This window comes from Aotus nancymaae, unplaced genomic scaffold (genome assembly GCF_030222135.1).
Source record: "Aotus nancymaae isolate 86718 unplaced genomic scaffold, 86718_ANA_hifiasm-v0.15.2.pri h1tg000002l, whole genome shotgun sequence".
NCBI classification, from domain to species: domain Eukaryota; kingdom Metazoa; phylum Chordata; class Mammalia; order Primates; family Aotidae; genus Aotus; species Aotus nancymaae.
Window position 1 is genome coordinate 28010085 of NW_026988413.1, and position 18683 is coordinate 28028767.

The 18683-nt window shown below is 38.0% G+C and overlaps 1 protein-coding gene across 2 annotated transcripts in view; it reads left to right on the forward strand.

Annotated features, from left to right (window-relative positions):
* Positions 1-18683, forward strand: part of TNPO3 (transportin 3) — a 100060-nt gene that overhangs the window by 58226 nt on the left and 23151 nt on the right. For both annotated transcript variants that reach the window (XM_012474063.2, XM_012474064.2), the window contains 8 exons: positions 2106-2213; positions 3892-3983; positions 5850-5989; positions 9079-9270; positions 11718-11809; positions 13436-13512; positions 15925-15985; positions 16828-16968. In XM_012474063.2, coding sequence (XP_012329486.2) covers positions 2106-2213; positions 3892-3983; positions 5850-5989; positions 9079-9270; positions 11718-11809; positions 13436-13512; positions 15925-15985; positions 16828-16968 — 903 coding nt within the window. The remainder of the gene's footprint in view (positions 1-2105; positions 2214-3891; positions 3984-5849; positions 5990-9078; positions 9271-11717; positions 11810-13435; positions 13513-15924; positions 15986-16827; positions 16969-18683) is intronic.

The window sequence follows — 18683 nt, forward strand, 5'->3', positions numbered from 1 at the left end:
GCCTGTAATCCCAGCACTTTGGGAGCCCGAGGCAGGCGGATCCTTTGAGGTCAGGAGTCCAACCTGGCCAACATGGTGAAATCCCAACTCTACTAAAAATACAAAAATTAGCTGGGCATGGTGGCAGGTGCCTGTAATCCCAGCTGCTCGGGAGGCTGAGGCAGGAGAATCACTTGAATCCAGGAGGCAGAGGTTGCGGTGAGCCAAGATTGTGCCACTGCACCCCAACCTGGGCGATAGAGCAAGAAAGGCTCTGTCTCAAAAATAAATAAATCAGGTGAAGAATCCTATCTTCAACTATATTTTACTTGGAAGCCTGATTTATAAAGCAGGGCCCCTTTGGTTTAAATGGCTCTGTGCTTAATCCCTTTTTTGCCTTTGCTAATTCTGTGGCACCATTTCCTTTGTGGGTATTTTCTTACACTTGTAAGTGTATCATGCTTTATAATTTGTATAGTGCTTTATAATGTTAGCCATTATCTCATCTGAGGTAGCCATAATTTCCTCCTCATTTCGTGACCTTAATTTCTTCATCTTAAAGCAAGGAGATTGAACTAGGTTAGCAATTCTCAATAGTACTAAGGGCTTTTTCCAGGTATTTAGGTCCAAGATTCTCATGCATACCTTTAACCATCTTATAATTGCTAACTCTTTGTTTATTTACAGAAGTGTGTCAGAATAGGAAAGATACAGAAGTGTTTGGAATAGGAAGGCATGGAATATAAATGACTTTAAATTTTTAATGAAAAATTTCAAATGTACAGTAAAAATGAAATAATGTCATAGTGAACATCTGTATACCTACCACCTAAATTCACCATTCATATTTTACTACGCTTATTTTATGTATCTGTCCACCTACATGAAATGTTTTTTAAGTTAAAAATTCTGGGTTGGGTGATCTTTGACACCTTGTGGGTTCAAGCAGTCTTCCCACCTTGGCCTCCCAAAGTGCTCACTTTTGTAATCCCAGCACTTTGGGAGGCCAAGGTGGGAGGATCACTTGAACCCAGGAGTTTGAGACCAGCCTGGGCAATATAGTGAGACCTCATCTCTACAAAAAATTTTAAAAATTTACACCATGGCTCATGCCTGTAATTCCAGCACTTTGAGAGGGCAAGGTGGGCAGATTGCTTGAGCTCAGGAGTTCAAAACCAGCCTGGCAACATGGTGAAACCGCAACTCTACCAAAAATATAAAAATTAGCCGGGCGTGGTGGCACATGCCTGTGGTCCCAGCTGCTTGGGGGCTGAGGTGGGAGGATTGCTTGAGCCCACGAGGTCAAGGCTGCAGTGAGCTGAGATCATGTCACTGCACTCCAGCCTGGGCGACAGAGCGAGACCTTGTCCCAAATATAAAAGTAAAATTCTATTTTCTGTGTGAAGTTATTGTGACAGTGGTTGATTTTGGTAGATCTGGAAACATAAATCTTCAGAGTTTGTTTGGCATCTTTTTTAGATACGCTTATCACTTAATTTACCACTTCCAGGTCACTTCTCACTCTCACCAAGCCACATTTTTCCAACAACAAAATAAGCTGTAGCTTAGAAATACAGAATATGGCCGGGGCATGGTGGCTCACGCCCGTAATCCTGGCACTTTGGGAGGCCGAGGCGGGTAGATCACCTGAGGTCAGGAGTTTGAGACCAGCCTGGCCAACATGGTGAAACCCCCATCTCTACTAAAAATAAAAAATTAGCCAGGCAGGTGGCTCATGCCTGTAATCCTAGTTACCTGGGAGGCTGAGGCAGGAGAATCGCTGGAACCCAGGAGGCAGAGGTTGCAGTGAGCAGAGATTGTGCCACTGCACTCCAACCTGGGCGACAGAGTGAGGCTCCATCTGAAAAGAAAAAAGATATACAAAACACACACACAAATAAAGGAGTTTCTCGTAGTAAAGGCAGAGAATAGGTTGTGTTGACTTGGCATATTTGGGAAATCCTCTGTCTATAATAAAATACCCTTGTGATTGAGGCAACTTTTGTTCATTGAAACTTGACTGCTTAATGATTTAAGTAAAAATTCTGGGTTGATTCTTGATTTTATGGAGGTCATTGAAAGCTGCAGTGAGTTTAAAACAAATGTTATCTGATTTGAAATTTTAGGAGGGGGTTCCTGAGGAGACTGATGACTTCGGGGAGTTTCGGATGAGGGTGTCAGACCTGGTAAAGGACTTGATTTTCTTGATAGGGTCTATGGAGTGTTTTGCTCAGGTAAGCCTATTTGGAGATTGTTTCCAGTTTTACTGATCACCTTAATTCTGTTCACTTCTGTGTCTTCAGTAAATGTTCCATCTTATTTCTTCAATCTTAGTGGCTGAATGAGATAATAGATATGCAAGTGCCTAGCACACTGCCTGGCATATAGTAGCTATGTTTATTTAACATTTTACATGTCAGTTGTAGTCTCTGGATGGTTTACTCTATACGCTTACAATGAGAGCTGTTCCACTTGTACAGCTGGAATAGAAGATCATAGATAAGCTCTAGGATATTTACAGGAAATTTGGACCTAGCCAGGAACAATAGGCAAGTGTTTCTGCTTTAGTAATTATGTACCAACTCCTGGTAACTCTAGTTATTTGGCATTATCTTTGTCCACGCTTATGGTTAGATTCCTGTGCACTTTCATCCCAGAGGTGACTATGCTAGAGTAGAAGATTCATAGTCCAGAGGTTTTCCTGACAGTCAGTGAGTAACATTTTTACTTCATAAGGTTACAATCATCATCATTCCATATCACTTAACATTAGTATAATTTCAGGTGGTTTCTATATTGCTGGATTATACTCTAATGAGCTCTGAAATACTACTATAGAAGCTTTGTCACAGCAATACTGAATTAACTTAAATTTCTTTTTGTAACTGATTTTTTGTATATATGGGCATAATACGATCTAGAAAGTGTTAATAAAAATATAACTATTTTCATTAAGCAAAACATACTTATTGACCCATCTAGGAAGAGTTGGGGATTCTTAGAAAACCACTTAAGTGATCAGATCCCTGGATCTTAGACAGATGACCTCTGCTCAGATTTCAGTTCTTTTCTCTTTGACTCTATAGCTTTGTGAAATCCTTTGATCTTCTCCAGACTTACTATACAAATTTATGTAAATTATCAATGTTGTTCAAGATATAGTTGTGGAACACGAGCCTCATGAGATGTTTTTTCCAAGAAAAGTTATATCATTAGTTAAAGTTAAGAAATGATATAAATAATATATTAAAGGCTCTATGAAGTTGTATAAAAAGAGAGCTGTTTAACTTTGCCTTCCCTAGCAGTATCTGTTATTTGACTGTAAAAATATTATTTAGTCACAATTTGTAGGTGGATATAATCTGGGAAATTCTGGACCAGAACATCTCTGAGTATTCTGCAAGGTGTACCTTTTTAAAAAAAAAAAAAAAAAATTAAATTCTGCTTGGATACAGTATTGTGATAGATGCTTCTAAACAGCTGCTTTTTAGGAATTTAATCAATACTACCAGTGTGGATGCAAACAAGTAGTTTAAAACAATAGAAATTTAAAGCCAATACATATGCAGAGGATTTAGATTGTGTCTCCATTTTAAGTGTGTTTATGTATTTATCACTTATTATCAGGACCAGGAAAAGACACTCATGTACTGTGTTTTGTTTTTCTCATGGTAGTCATTTTCTGGGGGTAGATGATAATTTTGATAAACTCTTGGGGGTCTAAATGGGTTTATTTCAAATATTAAAATAGTGATGATGTAAAAAAATGAAAATAATATTCTTGTCTGGCTTGAGAGATAATTAGATTTAGAAACAGGGAGCAGGATTTACTTTAACTGGATTTTTTGTTTTGTTTGTTTTGGCGTTCTGTTTTCCGTTTAATGGATGCATAATCCACCTCTTCTTCTCTAGTTATATTCTACTCTGAAAGAAGGCAACCCACCCTGGGAGGTGACAGAAGCGGTTCTCTTTATCATGGCTGCTATAGCAAAGAGTGTTGATCCGTGAGTGTCTCCTAAGTCTTTTGCTGGGAACTCTAAATATCAAGAGGAAGGAAAATTACACTATTTTTTTCTTGTATGGTATATAACTGGAGACTTTTAGAACTTCTCACTTCTGTTGTGCTGTCTAGTCTTCTGACTTCTAGAGTCTAGTCCAGGGTAGCCTGAATTGCCGATACCGTGTTTTAACCATATTTCCTAGAGCTGAAATTATTTTATTCTTGATGCTAGGAAGGGAATGCTGATTTATTTTTCCAACTGAGGCTCCCTTGTGAAAGTTGATATGGTAAAGAATTTGTTAGACTGTTTAATTCTTGGTACTTGCTTAAAAGCAATTGAATAATGGGTTTCCCACTTTTGTGACCTTGGGTAAGTTATCCTTACAAAATTAATCACATTGTTTTGAGTTTCAGAGAGGCAAGGCATAGGCACCTTTTCACCTAAAAGAACCAGATCTAAAGGGCAATTACTAGTTTGGTTATGGCTATTGAAAAATTTCAAATTGTTCAAATTTTACTTATAATTGCATAGCATAGAAATTCTATTTACTTTGTGCCATGAGTATATAAATTATGTTAATATTTCCCAAATTGAATTGTGATATGATACCTGCAATCAAGCTCTCTATTCAGTCTTGATTGGAGAGATTGTTAAGGCAGGTATTTATAAAAAGCACAGTGCTTCTTTCTTAGCTGCCTTTCAGGGCCTAGTGAGATCTTATATTGTTTCTAATCCAGTAAATATTCAAGGAGGTAGAATAGGTTTATTTTTCTCTATTAAGAAGTTCTGGTCCTTTATTACATACATATCACACTATTTACTCTTAAACCCATTTTGGTGTCATTTTGAACCTTCTGTGACAAGTCTGAAGATTATTAAAATCATTAATAGTCTAGTATGTCTTGGTTTGAAAAATGATGGGTAGATAGTCTTCATTAATTGGCTTAGTGTCCCTAGGAAACATAAGGCATAATGAGAGATTTGATATATTTTTCTGTTTATCTGCATTTCAAGCCAACTGCATGATTATAATTCTTTTGGTGCGTATAAAAGGACTTAATAGACCTAGTTTATCAGCAAAGGGTAATCTTGCTCTAATCCAGGACATTATTTACATTTGAAACATCTTTCATTTCTGGATTAAGTTCTGCCACTTTGGGGGCATCCTCCACTCTACTCAAAAGGCCTTTAGCCAGTCTATTTTGTGGCGGGCAGGGGGAGAAGGAGAGGGAACAGATAAACTCATGGAGCTGTGGAAAGTGTTTGGTTAATTTTCCCTCATGTTCCAAATCGGGGCACCTTAACCTATTTCTGCAGCTTGTTTTCTTGTTTCAGTTAGTGAGCTGGCTACCCATAATCACCTGTTCATAAAGTTTCCAATATCCAGCTATAAGAAATCTTTTGGAGAATATCAACAGAGAGTGGTCTGTGAGAATTATTCATTTATCTAATTAGCCATTCAGCAATATTTATTGAGTGCCCACTATGTGCCAGGCACTGTTCTAGGTGCTGCAGCTATAGGAATAAATAAAATAGATTCTTTAAAAGAAGACATTCAACCACAGTAAATGTTTGCCTCTCCAATTTAAAGAGCCTGTATTTGATAGCTTGGTGTGTCTTTAGACACTTTACTGGCATTCAGAAGATTAAGGAGCAGTATGTTTTTTCTGAAACAGTGTCTTTCATTTCTGTCTTTTCCCCGTTTTTGAGAATTTGAAAATCTTTCATAACAAATACCAACTACTTTTATCTTAATGGTTATTTAGAAAGAAGCCTTTTAGCAATGCTATGTGTCATCACAGGCTGTTATTTGGCCAGAATATAACTTCTGAAATCAGTAACTGTGAGTACTTAACTGTCTGTACTCAGGGAGAACAATCCAACACTTGTGGAAGTCCTAGAAGGAGTTGTCCGCCTTCCAGAGACTGTACATACAGCTGTGCGATACACCAGCATTGAATTGGTTGGAGAGATGAGTGAAGTAGTTGATCGAAATCCTCAGTTCCTTGGTATGTGTGATCTCCTCTGCCACTTCTAACTTGTCATTTTTCTGATGTTTCTTCTCATCTCTTACTTTTACATTCGTTTTCCTTTCTGTTTTGTTTTTTTTTTTTTAACAGAATGTTTATAGAAACTGAGAGTAAACAATATATCCTAAGTTAGTGCTTAGTTGATATTTATAATCTAATCTGGGAAAAGGACTTTTGAAAGATTAAATCTACAGATAGAGAAACTGAACATTTAGCTTCTAGTAGTCTGTTTAAGCATGAACATTTATGTCTCTGATAGTCTTTGGCATATGATTAAGCTAATCAGACTCTCTTATAGTTCTGACCTACTAGAAGCTTCTAAAGAGCCAAAGCAAAGGAGGTAATTTTTCACTTGTGATACATGCTCCATTTAAAAACCAAGAATTAGTATTCAAAACTAAATAACGACAAATTAAATGAAGACTATTATATAACCTCTGGCTGTCCTATTGACTTGAAAAAATAACGAAAGATCATAAGTAACAAGTTTAATTTAGAATTAAAGATAAAGTTAGAAGTCATTTATTCTAACCTCCTCATTTTATAGTCAAGGAAACTGAGGCCCAAAGAGACTAAATAACTTATCCAGGGTAATACATATCAAGTCCTGACATTTAAGAGGGATACATTCTGAGAATTTTAATAAAAATTTGTGATTAGTATTGTATCATTAAGTTCGATATGCTTCCTGTGTATATCTTTATTATCATCATTTTACTGGATTTTATTTTACACATCTGTTTTTATTGACTGAAAGACATACTAAAAGTGAATGTGTTCTTTGTTTCTATACAGTGAGCTGCTTTCTAAGTTCAACATACTATTTCAGTCTTTCTTTCCTTTTTTTTTTTTTTTTTTTTTGTGAGAGAGTTTCGTTTTGTTGCCCAGGCTGGAGTGCAGTGGCATGGTCTCGGTTCGCTACAACCTCTACCTCCCAGATTCAAGTGATTCTCCTGCCTCAGCCTCCTGAGTAGCTGGGATTACAAGTGCATGCCACTATGCCCACTATTTTTTGTATTTTTTAGTAGAGACAGGGTTTCATCATGTTGGCCAGGCTAGTCTTGAACTCCTGACCTCAAGTGATCCACCCGCTTTGGGCTCCTAAAGTGCTAGGATTACAGGCATGAACCACCACATCCAGCCCAGCATACTATTTCCAAGTGTTTTCAAAATGCCTGTTTTCTAGTTCTTAGATTTCTGCACTTTATCTGGCTCAACATTTGGCTTTCTTTTCTGAACTATTTTTCCACCAAGAAACATAGTAGATTTGTTTGTGTGTTTTAATACCTTCAGTTAATGTCCAGAAAGCAGCACATCTAGGTTGAATTGCAGACTCTTATCAAAAGATTTATCATGCAGTGCCACCTTCCTTGCAGTATCTCATTCAGATTTGTGCCTCAGCAGTAGACAGATTGTTCTATGTTCATTCTCAGAATAGTCAAAACCACAAATAGCCAATTTGAGAATCACAGAAGTCTACATTATTAGAGTTGCTTGGGCTAGGTTCTAGAGTCTAGGTCTTTTGATTCCTGAACTAAACAGGGTTGGATTTTGGTTTTGGTTTTTTCTTTTTGGTGGAGGTAGGGCAGGTTGTGCTGAGTTTGAACATTGTATTGATCGTTAGACGAAAAATGGACATAATTGTTTTAAATGGGCTTTAAGACATTATTCTTGGCTGGGTGTGGTCGTTCATGCCTGTAATCCCAGCACTTTGGGAGACTGAGGCAAGTGAACATCTGAGTTCAGGAGTTTGAGACCAGCCTGGCCAACAGGTGAAACCCCGTCTCTACTAAAAATACAAAAAAATTAGCCAGGCATGGTGGTGCATGCCTATAACCCTAGCTACTTGGGATGCTGAGGCAGGGAGAATCGCTTGAACCCAGGAGTCAGAGGTTGCAGTGAGCCGAGATTGTACCACTGCACTTCAGCCTGGTTGACAGAGCAAGACTCCATCTTAAAAAAAAAAAAGACATTATTCTTTTGATTCTTTATACTTTTTCACAGTTTGCTACAAGGTCAATCTAAAGTACTCACAATGACCTTTAACAATATATGGCTTTTTGGCCAGGCACGGTGGTAATTCCAGCACTTGGGGAGGCTGAGTCAGGCAAAGCACTTGAGGCCAAGAGTTTGACATCAGCCTGACCAACATGGTGGAACATTGTCTCTACTAAAGATACAAAAATTAGCCGGGCTTGGTGGTACATGCCTGTAGTCCCAGCTACTTGGGAGGCTGAGCCAAGAGAATTGCTTGAACCCACGAGGCAGAGGTTGCAGTGAGCCGAGATGACACTACTGTACTCCAGCCTGTGAGACAAACACTGTCCCCAGGAAAATATATGTGTATACATATATCCCTTAGAAAAACCATATACACACACACACACACACACACACGGTTTTTCTAAAGGTTTTTTCCCCATAGAAAAACATTCTGATTTTTATAAAAGATGGTAAAAAGATGAGTATAATTAGCTCTATAGAAATTCAACTTTATAATAAACTTTCTTGGAACACTTATATTTGGTAAAATTAAAACATAGTGAATTAATTCATCTAGAAGTGCTGAAGATTCATCTGTGTATTTTAAGGCCTTTTGTAACTAGAAAGAAGCAAGTATAAGTTTCAGCTTCAGATAGCTATCCTTGTCCTAATTCATAAATCTTGTTTTACTGAGTAATTCACCTCTTGGTATAATTGTAACTCCCTGAGCTTTGCATTCTTTTTTCCATTGCCATATTTTTAATACCTGGATTACCATATATGCTCTTAAGTCAGTGGTTTACAAACTGCTCTATGAGTCCCTGGGAGTTACAAGGAAAACAGTTGACTGCCCTGAGGGAAGAAATGGAAGATGAAGTAGATGAGGCTCAGGGCCTGTTGACAATATGTAAGTGAGATCAGCTCCATTTTTATGTGTTTTATTTATTGTGATTCTGACCACATTTCACTTTTTAAAGGGGTTCTTTTGCTTTAAAAAAAGAAAAGCAAGTATACCTCTGTTCTAACAAACTACAAGTTTTCCTTTAGTTTCAGATATGTAATCTCTGCTTGGCTTTTCTTCTTAGACCCTGTGTTGGGCTATTTGATGAAAGGCCTGTGTGAAAAGCCCCTGGCTTCTGCTGCAGCCAAAGCCATTCATAACATTTGCTCTGTCTGCCGAGATCACATGGCTCAGCACTTTAATGGACTCCTGGAGATTGCCCGTTCCCTTGATTCCTTCCTGTTGTCTCCAGAAGCTGCTGTGGGCTTGCTAAAAGGTATTTACTTGATGTTATCCGTTAATAGTCACTTCATAGCCACTACTTGGGGTAATCTTATATCTGTCATATCCCAGTTTTTCAGTTGCAATGTATTAGTGATGGGGAAGGTGACTTTTCTACTAGATGGGATAGTGTTGACTATAGATATGTACATGCATTCTTTTCTTGACCTGTCTTAAGGCTATATAATTAATATTACTTGCAGTATGTATAGCACAGACCTAGATTTGGGTAGAAACAACATATTCAAACTAAACATGGTTGGTTTTTAAGTTGGAAGAATAAAAAGGGAGACCATAGAAGCATTGCCATACCAAAAAGGGAAGGGGGAGTTGAAAGGTAGCATACATGGATCAGTGCCATAAGTAGAAGTCAGGGGTCCTGGTCTCTTAGCCTTTAATCATTACTGATCAGCTTATACTCAGGAATTGTCTATCAAGAGGCAAACAGCCATTGTGATCATGAGGCTCAGACTTAATAGAAGAACTAGAGAAATTAAGGCTAGGGAAAAAGACTTAGAACAGTCTTTAAGTGTGATAGCTATTTTTAAATATTTGAGAGATGGTCTTTTAAAAGAAGGATCATATTTATTTTATGAGTAGTTACTTGTCAGCCATTTATAGAGAAGCAATCACTCTAACCATACTTCCTGAACACAGATTGGGGTGCCCTGTAAGGTAATGAAATTCTTAACTACTGGTAAATTAGAGAGGATTGAGTTATATTAAATAAAGGATTGGGTAAAATAACCTGTGTGGTATCTTCTAAACTTATGTGACTTGTTAAACAATTAGCCTTGACAAGAGTGGATGGCCTTATTTGTGAATTCTGTCCTTTGTCACTCATATGACCAGATTCCTGACCAGCTAGTGTGACTGTGTTTTTTTGTATCAGATTTTCTTTCTGTACTTTGGGGGTTTTTTGTTTCCCTTCATAGGCACAGATAAATCAGAGTCAAATATTCTTGTCATTTTCTATTGGAATTTAACCTTGATATTGAAGTGATGTCTAACCTATAACACAATGTGGCCTCCCAATTATCAGTGGTATCTAATAGATGTAGAAAATGTTTTTCACTTTTATTTATTTATTCATTTATTTATTTATTTTTGTTTTTTTTAGAGACAAGGTCTTGCTTTTTGCCAGGCTGGGATGCAGTGGCATGATCATAGCTCACTGTAACCTTGAACTCCTAGGCTCAAGTGGTACTTCTGTCTCAGCTTTCCAAGTGGCAAGGACTACAGGTGCACACCACTATGCTCAGCTAATTTTTTTAATTTTTAGTAGAGACAAGGTCTTGCTGTGTATCCAACGCTGGTCTTGAACTCCTGGCTTCAAGTGATCCTCCTGTCTTGACCTCTCAAAGTACTGAGATACCAGGCATGAGCCACCACACCTGGCTGAAAACTTTTTACAGTAACATACTTTTCTGTAGGAATGAATTAAAAGGAATAGGCTTTTCCCTGCTAGTTTTAAATAAAAGTCTAACTCATCTATGGCTTATACACTGCCAGGAAGACTCACTGTTTTTTTTTTTTTTTTTTTTTTTAATTCAAATTTGAAGATTTAGGGATAAATTACTGTTCTGTTGAATGAAACTTCAGGAAATGAAAACATTTATATTCAAGGTGTTTTTTGACCTAGAAGGGACCTAGGCATTTTAATATGTAATCCTTTGGATTTCGGGAAGGTGTTTCAGCAGTTGGTAGGGATAGAATGGAGACTGCAGCAAGAGGGAGGCTGAGTAGGAAGGGTCTGGGCCTTCTGTCTCCACTGGAACCTAAAACTGCCTCTTTTGGGTTTTTTTTTTAACCTATTTTATTGGAGTTGCAAGTCAAGATTTTGTTTGGGAGGGGAAAAGAAGTAGGGGGTGGGAGGCTTTTGTAACAATTATTTTTTAAAAGAAACAAAGGCAAATTTAACTGTTACTTGGCTGTTCAAGTCTCTTATTTCATAAAGAAATTGAGGCCCAGAGAAAATGTCTTTCATAACCTTTCAGAGAGTGTTATGGTGTAAGAGTGAAATCTCTAATTTCAGCCATTCTTCTAAAAGCATTATGTTAGAATTTCTCTTATGATGAGAATTGCCAGAAGTACTTATCAAAAATAAAGACTCTCTTTGACCCACTAAATCAGAATCTCTGGGAAGTTTGAGAAACATTACACTATGGTATACATTTTAAAATAGGTTTGCCATTGGCTTTGTGAAGGAGATTTTAAAAGTCTGACAAATATTAACTTCAGTTGTGTCAGTTAGTCTTAGCCTTCTGAGCCAAATAAAGAAAAAGCAACTGTAAAAAACAAAGTGTTGTAATTTTAAATAACAATGCCGATCTTTAAGAATCAGCATTGTTTCACTTTTTCTGTTCACTCATGTGATAGAGACCAGTTAAGTTACCTCAATTCAGCATTTATTTTTCATTTGCATCTTCCTTTGTTTTTCAGGGACAGCACTTGTTCTAGCCCGATTACCTTTGGAAAAGATTACTGAATGTCTTAGTGAACTATGTTCTGTTCAGGTTATGGCATTGAAAAAGGTAAGTCTGATTAAGGAAGGTGTGAAACAAATATAAGAGGTTTACATGTTAAAAATGAAACGACAAAATTACTTATTTTACAGATATTTTATCTACCTAGAAAATCCAAGAAAATGCACTAAGAATTTATTAAAATTAATAATGCTATCAAAGTAGCTGCATACAAGAAATAGGTATTTCAGAATAATGGATTCTCACTATATCAGTATTAATGCAAAAACCAAATTTTATAAAATATTTTAAAGAGGTTTATCCTGAGCCAATATGAGTGAACACGGCCCAGGGAAACCCAGTCTCAAGGAGTTCTGAAAAAGTGTGCTTGAGGTGGTGGGATTATGGCTTAGTTTATACATTTCAGGGATGCAGGAGTTACAGGCAAATACATAAATCAAAACATGGAAGGTATACATTGGTTTGGTCTAAAAAGATGAGCTATCTTGAAGTGGGGGCTTACAAGTCATAGGTGGCTTCAGAGATTAAAGAATCTACAGATGTGACTTAACTCTTGCCTTGTGTGACTTCAGATCTTGTTTATAATTTGGTATCTTATTGCCACAAAGAGTTTTTGATCAGCTGGGCGTGGTGAGTCACACCTGTAATTCCAGCACATTGGGAGGCCAAGGCAGGTGGATCATGTGAGTTCAAGACCAGCCTGATCAACGTGGTGAAACCCTGGTCTCTACTGAAAATACAAAGAATTAGCCGGGTATGATGGTGCACACTTGTAATCTCAGCTACTCAGGAGGCTGAAGTAGAAGAATCACTTGAACCTGAGAGTCTGAAGTTGCAGTGAACTGAAATCGCACCACTGCAGTCCAGCCTGGGTGACAGAGGGAGACTCCATCTCAAAAAAAAAAAAAAAAAAAAAAAAAGTCTTTGATCAGTCTTACTTCCATTTAACATTCATGCTGGCCAGTTGTACCTAAACTCCAAAAGGTTTCTCTGGGGTCCCATTGGCAAGAGGAGGGGCCTGTTCAGTTGGTGAGTGACTTAGGATTTTATTTTTAGTTTACATTGGTAATCATCAGTTAGAAAATATAATGGGAAAATAATTCATTCAAGTTAGTAATCAACGCCAGAACCTACCTTGTTTCCTTAAAGAATATTTTAAAGATGTCAACTCTTCTCTAGTTATGTTTATATTGCAGTAACTGTAGACATACCAATGGGGTTTTTAGAACTTGATATAATAATTCTATAGTTCATCTCTGATGATTTACTAATGGGAGTATCTAAGAAATTTTAGGAAAGAAGAGTAAGAGACCTCAATATAAAGCTAAATATATAATCTTTTACATATTGTGTAACATAACATATATATAGTCTATATTATGTAATATATATAATAATTATAATTAAAATAAATGGGAAAAAAAGTCAAATGAGACTGTTTTCTACTCCTCAGTGATCAGACAGTAAAATGTAGTAATATGTAGTCTTGGCCAGGATGCAATAAGATGGAAGAAAGTAATTTGACAGTATAAATTAAAATTTGTACCATTTGAGTAACTTTTAGGACTTTATATAAGGAAATAAGCAGAGATTGAGACAAAGGCTGATGTACTAGTGTTGGCTGTAGATTTGTACATGTGACAATTGGGTGTTATTGTCCTTTTGTCTCTTCAGCTATTGTCTCAAGAGCCCAGCAATGGCATATCCTCAGATCCCACTGTGTTCTTAGATCGCCTTGCCGTAATATTTAGGTAAGAAAGGAGACTCTGGATGCCTTACTGGGTTAAAGGCTCAAATGAAACCATTATGTGTTGAAGTAAGCAGGTGTTTTTTCCTCATACTTGCAAGTATCTTCCTGTGTTTGAAGACTATTTAAGCCAACTGTTACCTTAAGTTCCAGGGCAAAGGCAAATTCTAAGAATTCATTCCTGGTAGGTCTTTGTTAAAAGACTCTTTAAAAGTGGACAGCCAGGCGCAATGCCTCATGCCTTAAACCCAGCACTTGGGAGGCCAAAGCAGACAGATTGCTTGAGCTCAGGAGTTCCAGACCAGCCTGGGCAACATGGCAAAACCCTGTCTCTCCCAAAAATACAAAAAATTAGCTGGGTGTGGTGGCATGGGTCTGTGGTCCCAGCTACTTGAGAGGCTCAGGTGGGAGGATTACTTGAGCCTGGGAAGCAGAAGTTGCTGTGAACTGAGATCATGCCACTGCACTCTAGCCTGGGTGACAGAGTAAGAACCCCATCTCAAAAACAGAAGAAAGACTCTTTAAAAATGGGATTCTTGGCTGGGTGTGGTGGCTCATATCTATAATCCCAGCACTTTGGGAGGCCAAGGTGGGCTAATTATGAGGTCAGGAGATCGAGACCATCCTGGATAACACAGTGAAACCCCATCTCTACTAAAAATACAAAAAATTAGCCAAGCATTGTGGCACACACCTGTAGTCCCAGCTACTTGGGAGGCTGAGATAGGAGAATTGCTTGAACCTGGGAGGTAGAGGTTGCAGTGAGCCAAGACACCACTGCACTGCAGCCTGGGTGACAGTGCCTCTGTCTCAAAAAAAAAAGGAATTCTTTTGGTCTCCAGTTCTGTGGAGACCAAAAGACCAGAATTTCCCATGCATCATCATTTCACATGGATCAGAATCACCTGGGCTTATCAAAACACACATTGCTAGGTCCTATCCCCTGAGTGTCTGATTCATTGGATCTTGGGTAGGTAGTACCTGAAAATTTACATTTCTGATAATTCCCGGGTAATGCTGATGATTCTCCTTGCTATTGCAGAGACTATACTTGCAAAACTCTTGCTATATAGTGTATGTATGGGTACAAAAATAAAATGAAGCTTCTTCAGTGACCAGGTGAAATTAATGCGTCTTTGAAGTCAAGAGGAGCCTAATGATTAAAAAGGCATTTGAGTGACAGTTTTCAAAGGGTTGTTGTAACTGAGTAGCATAATTTATAATTTGTGGGAACTATGTATGACTGGAATGTTATAGTAATCATTGTGTAGAAGCCTGTGTGGGATAAATATAAACAAAGGTAATATTTTCACTCATTAGTTATTGCCAACAGGCATCTTTTTCTGAGTTGGTGCAATGCTTTCCTTTTATAATTAGGAGAACCCTGTTAATAGGCTATTCTGGAACCTATTAACAGTAATATTTCACAGTAAATGAAAGTCTGCAATAGATGTAAATGCTCGAATTAAAGAAAGTTAAATTTTTATTAAGTTGTTGAGCTTTTTAAAACTAAAGAGTAACTTTCCTTTAAAGTAGTTGGTAGTTAATCCTGGGGTTTTTTTTCCTGCTTTTCTTCAAATTAGTGGGCTGTAGAACTAGACAGAGGAGTTGTATTTGGCTGATTGTGGATAGGACATTGGATTCAGACGAGAACTACATCTTTGGACTATAGTTCCTATAGCTTTTTGTCTTTTAGTGCAAGAATACTTGTCTTCAAAGCAATACTTGGTTTCTAATAGTGGATTTAGACAAACTGTGTGTTTTTTTTTTATTAATTTGGAAGAAACTACATATTCAGGTGTTTTTTGTTTGTTTGTTTTCTTTTTGAGTTGGATTTTCATTCCATCCACTTGTTGCCCAGGCCAGAGTACAATGGTGGGATCTCGGCTCACTGCAACCTCTGCCTCCCAGGTTCAAGCGATTCTTCTGCCTCAGCCTCCTGAGTAGCTAGGATTACAGGCATGCACCACTATGCCCGGCTAATTTTTGTATTTTGAGTAGAGACAGGGTTTAACCATGTTGGTCAGGCTGGTCTTAAACTCCTAGCCTCAGGTTATCTACCCACCTCAGCCTCCCAAAGTGCTGGGATTATGGGCGTGAGCCACTGTGCCTGGCCCATATTCAAATGTATTAAGGGAAAAAATGAAAAAGATATCTGTAGTGCCTCACAGCCAATGTACACAAAGTTGGATTGAATTTGCGTCTTTTATTGGAAGTGACTTGAAGGTGACCAAAAAAAATGATAGGATGATTTTAAAGTATGTGCTTGTAAAGGTAATGTAAATAAATGACTTTATCGTCTGGTTTTCTTTATTTGGTGAAAATGATACCGAGTAAGCAAGCAGGGCTCAGGACTCTGGGTCCTCAGTGAAATTGCTCTTCATTCACTATTTTGGGCCTTTGTCTTTTTTCCCAGACATACCAATCCCATTGTGGAAAATGGACAGACTCATCCGTGCCAAAAAGTCATACAGGAGGTAAGTGCTAATGGATGCTTGTGGAATCGAGGCTTGCTTCTGTTTTCCTTACAGGGTTTTGGGTAACTCACTTGAGAAGGTACTGTCTTCCAAGTTCATAGGGAGATTCAATTTGTTGATATGCTTTCAATGAAATGAGGGATAGAGCCATCCAGATATTTTTTATTTTGGATTTGATAACAAAACAGGCTGCAGGGGAATGCATTGAAATGCCAGAGAAGTGGTAGAAAGAGATTTCACTGTGTGCCTCCTATAGAGTTGCTGGTAGGACTGATCAGTACCATCAGAATATTTTTGGCAAAGCTAGTGACTTCAGTTTTCTTAGTGATGATGTATTTCCCCTCTACTTTTTTCACTGAGGATTATATGAGCATCAAAAGTCTCATTTTAAGAATTGCTTTTGAGACTGCAGGGGACAAACTACATAAACACTAAATATCCTTAAGTGTCTAGTGGTCTCAGATGATGCCACTTCCTTAACTCTGGTCCTTTTGTTCAAAGTCTTCCACCCTCCAGGAACTGTCTTTAAATATCTCTTCCTGTATAACTCATATTCATTCTTTTCATCATTTTTCAGGAAAGTTTAGGAAATTGTGTATCTCTGTCTTTTAACAAAGTTAGACATGCTCTTCTTCCAGTTTTAAAGAGGCACTATTTCTCTTGTTAAGCGGTAGGGTTTTGTGGTGGGTAGTTTATTGAACCTGTGCATCCTGGCCATGTGTGTTCCTATAAAGAAAATTTTATCCCAGTTATTTAAAAACTAAATGAGATGTTACCAACTTAGCAGTTTTTCAGGTCCTAGTTAATATTTTCTTTCTTGTACTCTTTTTCTTTTAACCCAGATATGGCCAGTTTTATCCGAGACTCTAAATAAGCACCGAGCTGATAATCGGATTGTAGAGCGTTGTTGCAGGTGCCTGCGCTTTGCTGTTCGCTGTGTAGGCAAAGGATCTGCAGCGCTCCTGCAGCCACTAGTCACACAGGTAAAGTTGTCTGTAATAGGGGCGTGTGTTTCATGTATAGAATTTGAAATAGGAAACCGGGTGCAGTAGCTCATGCTTGTAATCCCAGCACTTTGGGAGGCCAAGGCCAGTGGATCACCTGAGGTCAGGAGTTTGAGACCAGCCTGGCCAACATGGTGAAACCCTGTCTCTACTAAAAATACAAAAATTAGCCAGGCATCCCAGCTACTCGGGAGGCTGAGGCAGGAGAATCACTTGAACCCAGGAGGCGGAGGTTGCAATGAGCCAAGATCGCCACACTGCACTCCAGCCAGAGTGACAGAGCAAGACTCGGTCTCAAAAAAAAAAAAAAAAAAAAATTTGGAATGGGAGCCTTTAGAACAAAAACTTTGCTGATGAAATGAAACACTTTTTTATTTATTAATTAACAAACCAAAAGAAAACTTGAAAGAGATTAATGCCTGTGATAGGTACATTGTCTATAAAGGAAACAGCCTAAAATCTCTTCTGTATAGTAGGTATAGTAGTATTCTAAATAGCCACACAGTCCAGTCCAGTGTGAAATTCTGTGAAGCAAATGACTGGTGCTCAGTCCTTGTATACTAATGGTAAGCATTTTTTGTTCATATCCTTGGGGAAAAAAATGTGGCAAGTCCAACTTTGCTGTTTCTTGGCCCAAAGGGATTTTCTTCAATCTTTGCCACAGTTAGTTGTCCACAGAAGTTTCTTATTTGTCAAAAAATAAATTTGACTCTTTTAGTCATTAAGATTGATACGTAATTATTATGGTATAACTCACTAAATGATGTACTCTAAAATCATATTCTCATCTGGAACTATATGAGATGCCTGTGCTTAAGTCACTAAGTAATTTGTGTTGATATTAACCTTATTGCAGGGCCAGGATGCCAGTACTTAGGGCACAAGATTTAGGGGTACAAGGCAAAGTGCCAATCCTGCATTTGCAGGACTGAGGTGCTCTGTGAAATTTTGTACTCATGCTGTGAGGAAAATAGTCACAGAGCCCCAGGCTAGAGCCATACCCCACCCAACCTGAAGTGACAGTTCTCCACCTAGAGAGGGCACCTAGGGTTCAGATTTTAAGGAGGCACTGGCCTTAAGCGTGAGTGCCCCCTTAAATTCTGCATCCTAGGTGCCCTCAACCACAGGCACGGGCATGCTGGTACAGTGTTGGTACTTGGATAACCTTACCTCCCTAAATCGTAGATTTGATTAAAGGTTGTACAGGTAAATATTTCAAAAGAATTTTAATTTTTAATGATTTCTCTACTTTCACTATATGGCGAGCACAATAATATGTTTTCATTTAGGCAATTACCACCTCTGGTCAAGTTTTCCCTTCAGTGCAATACATTTTGGGTCTACTACAACTTGATAGAATGCCCCTTTGCTATTGGAGGATACCCTCTTGACTTTGATACCGTTTTTAAATTCCTGCTGTTAAGTATATGACCAACCCAATGGAGTAGGTAGCACCATTATATGGGAGGTGTGTTCTAGAGTCAGTACATGTTACAAAAATTAAAATTATCCTTAAAAATCCCTTAACTCAGGAGCCAGCAATCTATAGTCACTGGGCCCTCCACCTGTTTTTGTTTATTGTTTTTGTTTAATGTTTTACTGAGCTATAGCCATACTTCATATAAGTATTATCTATGGTCATTTTTGTTCTACACTGGCAAAGTTGAGTGAGCAGAGGACTGAATGGCAGACAA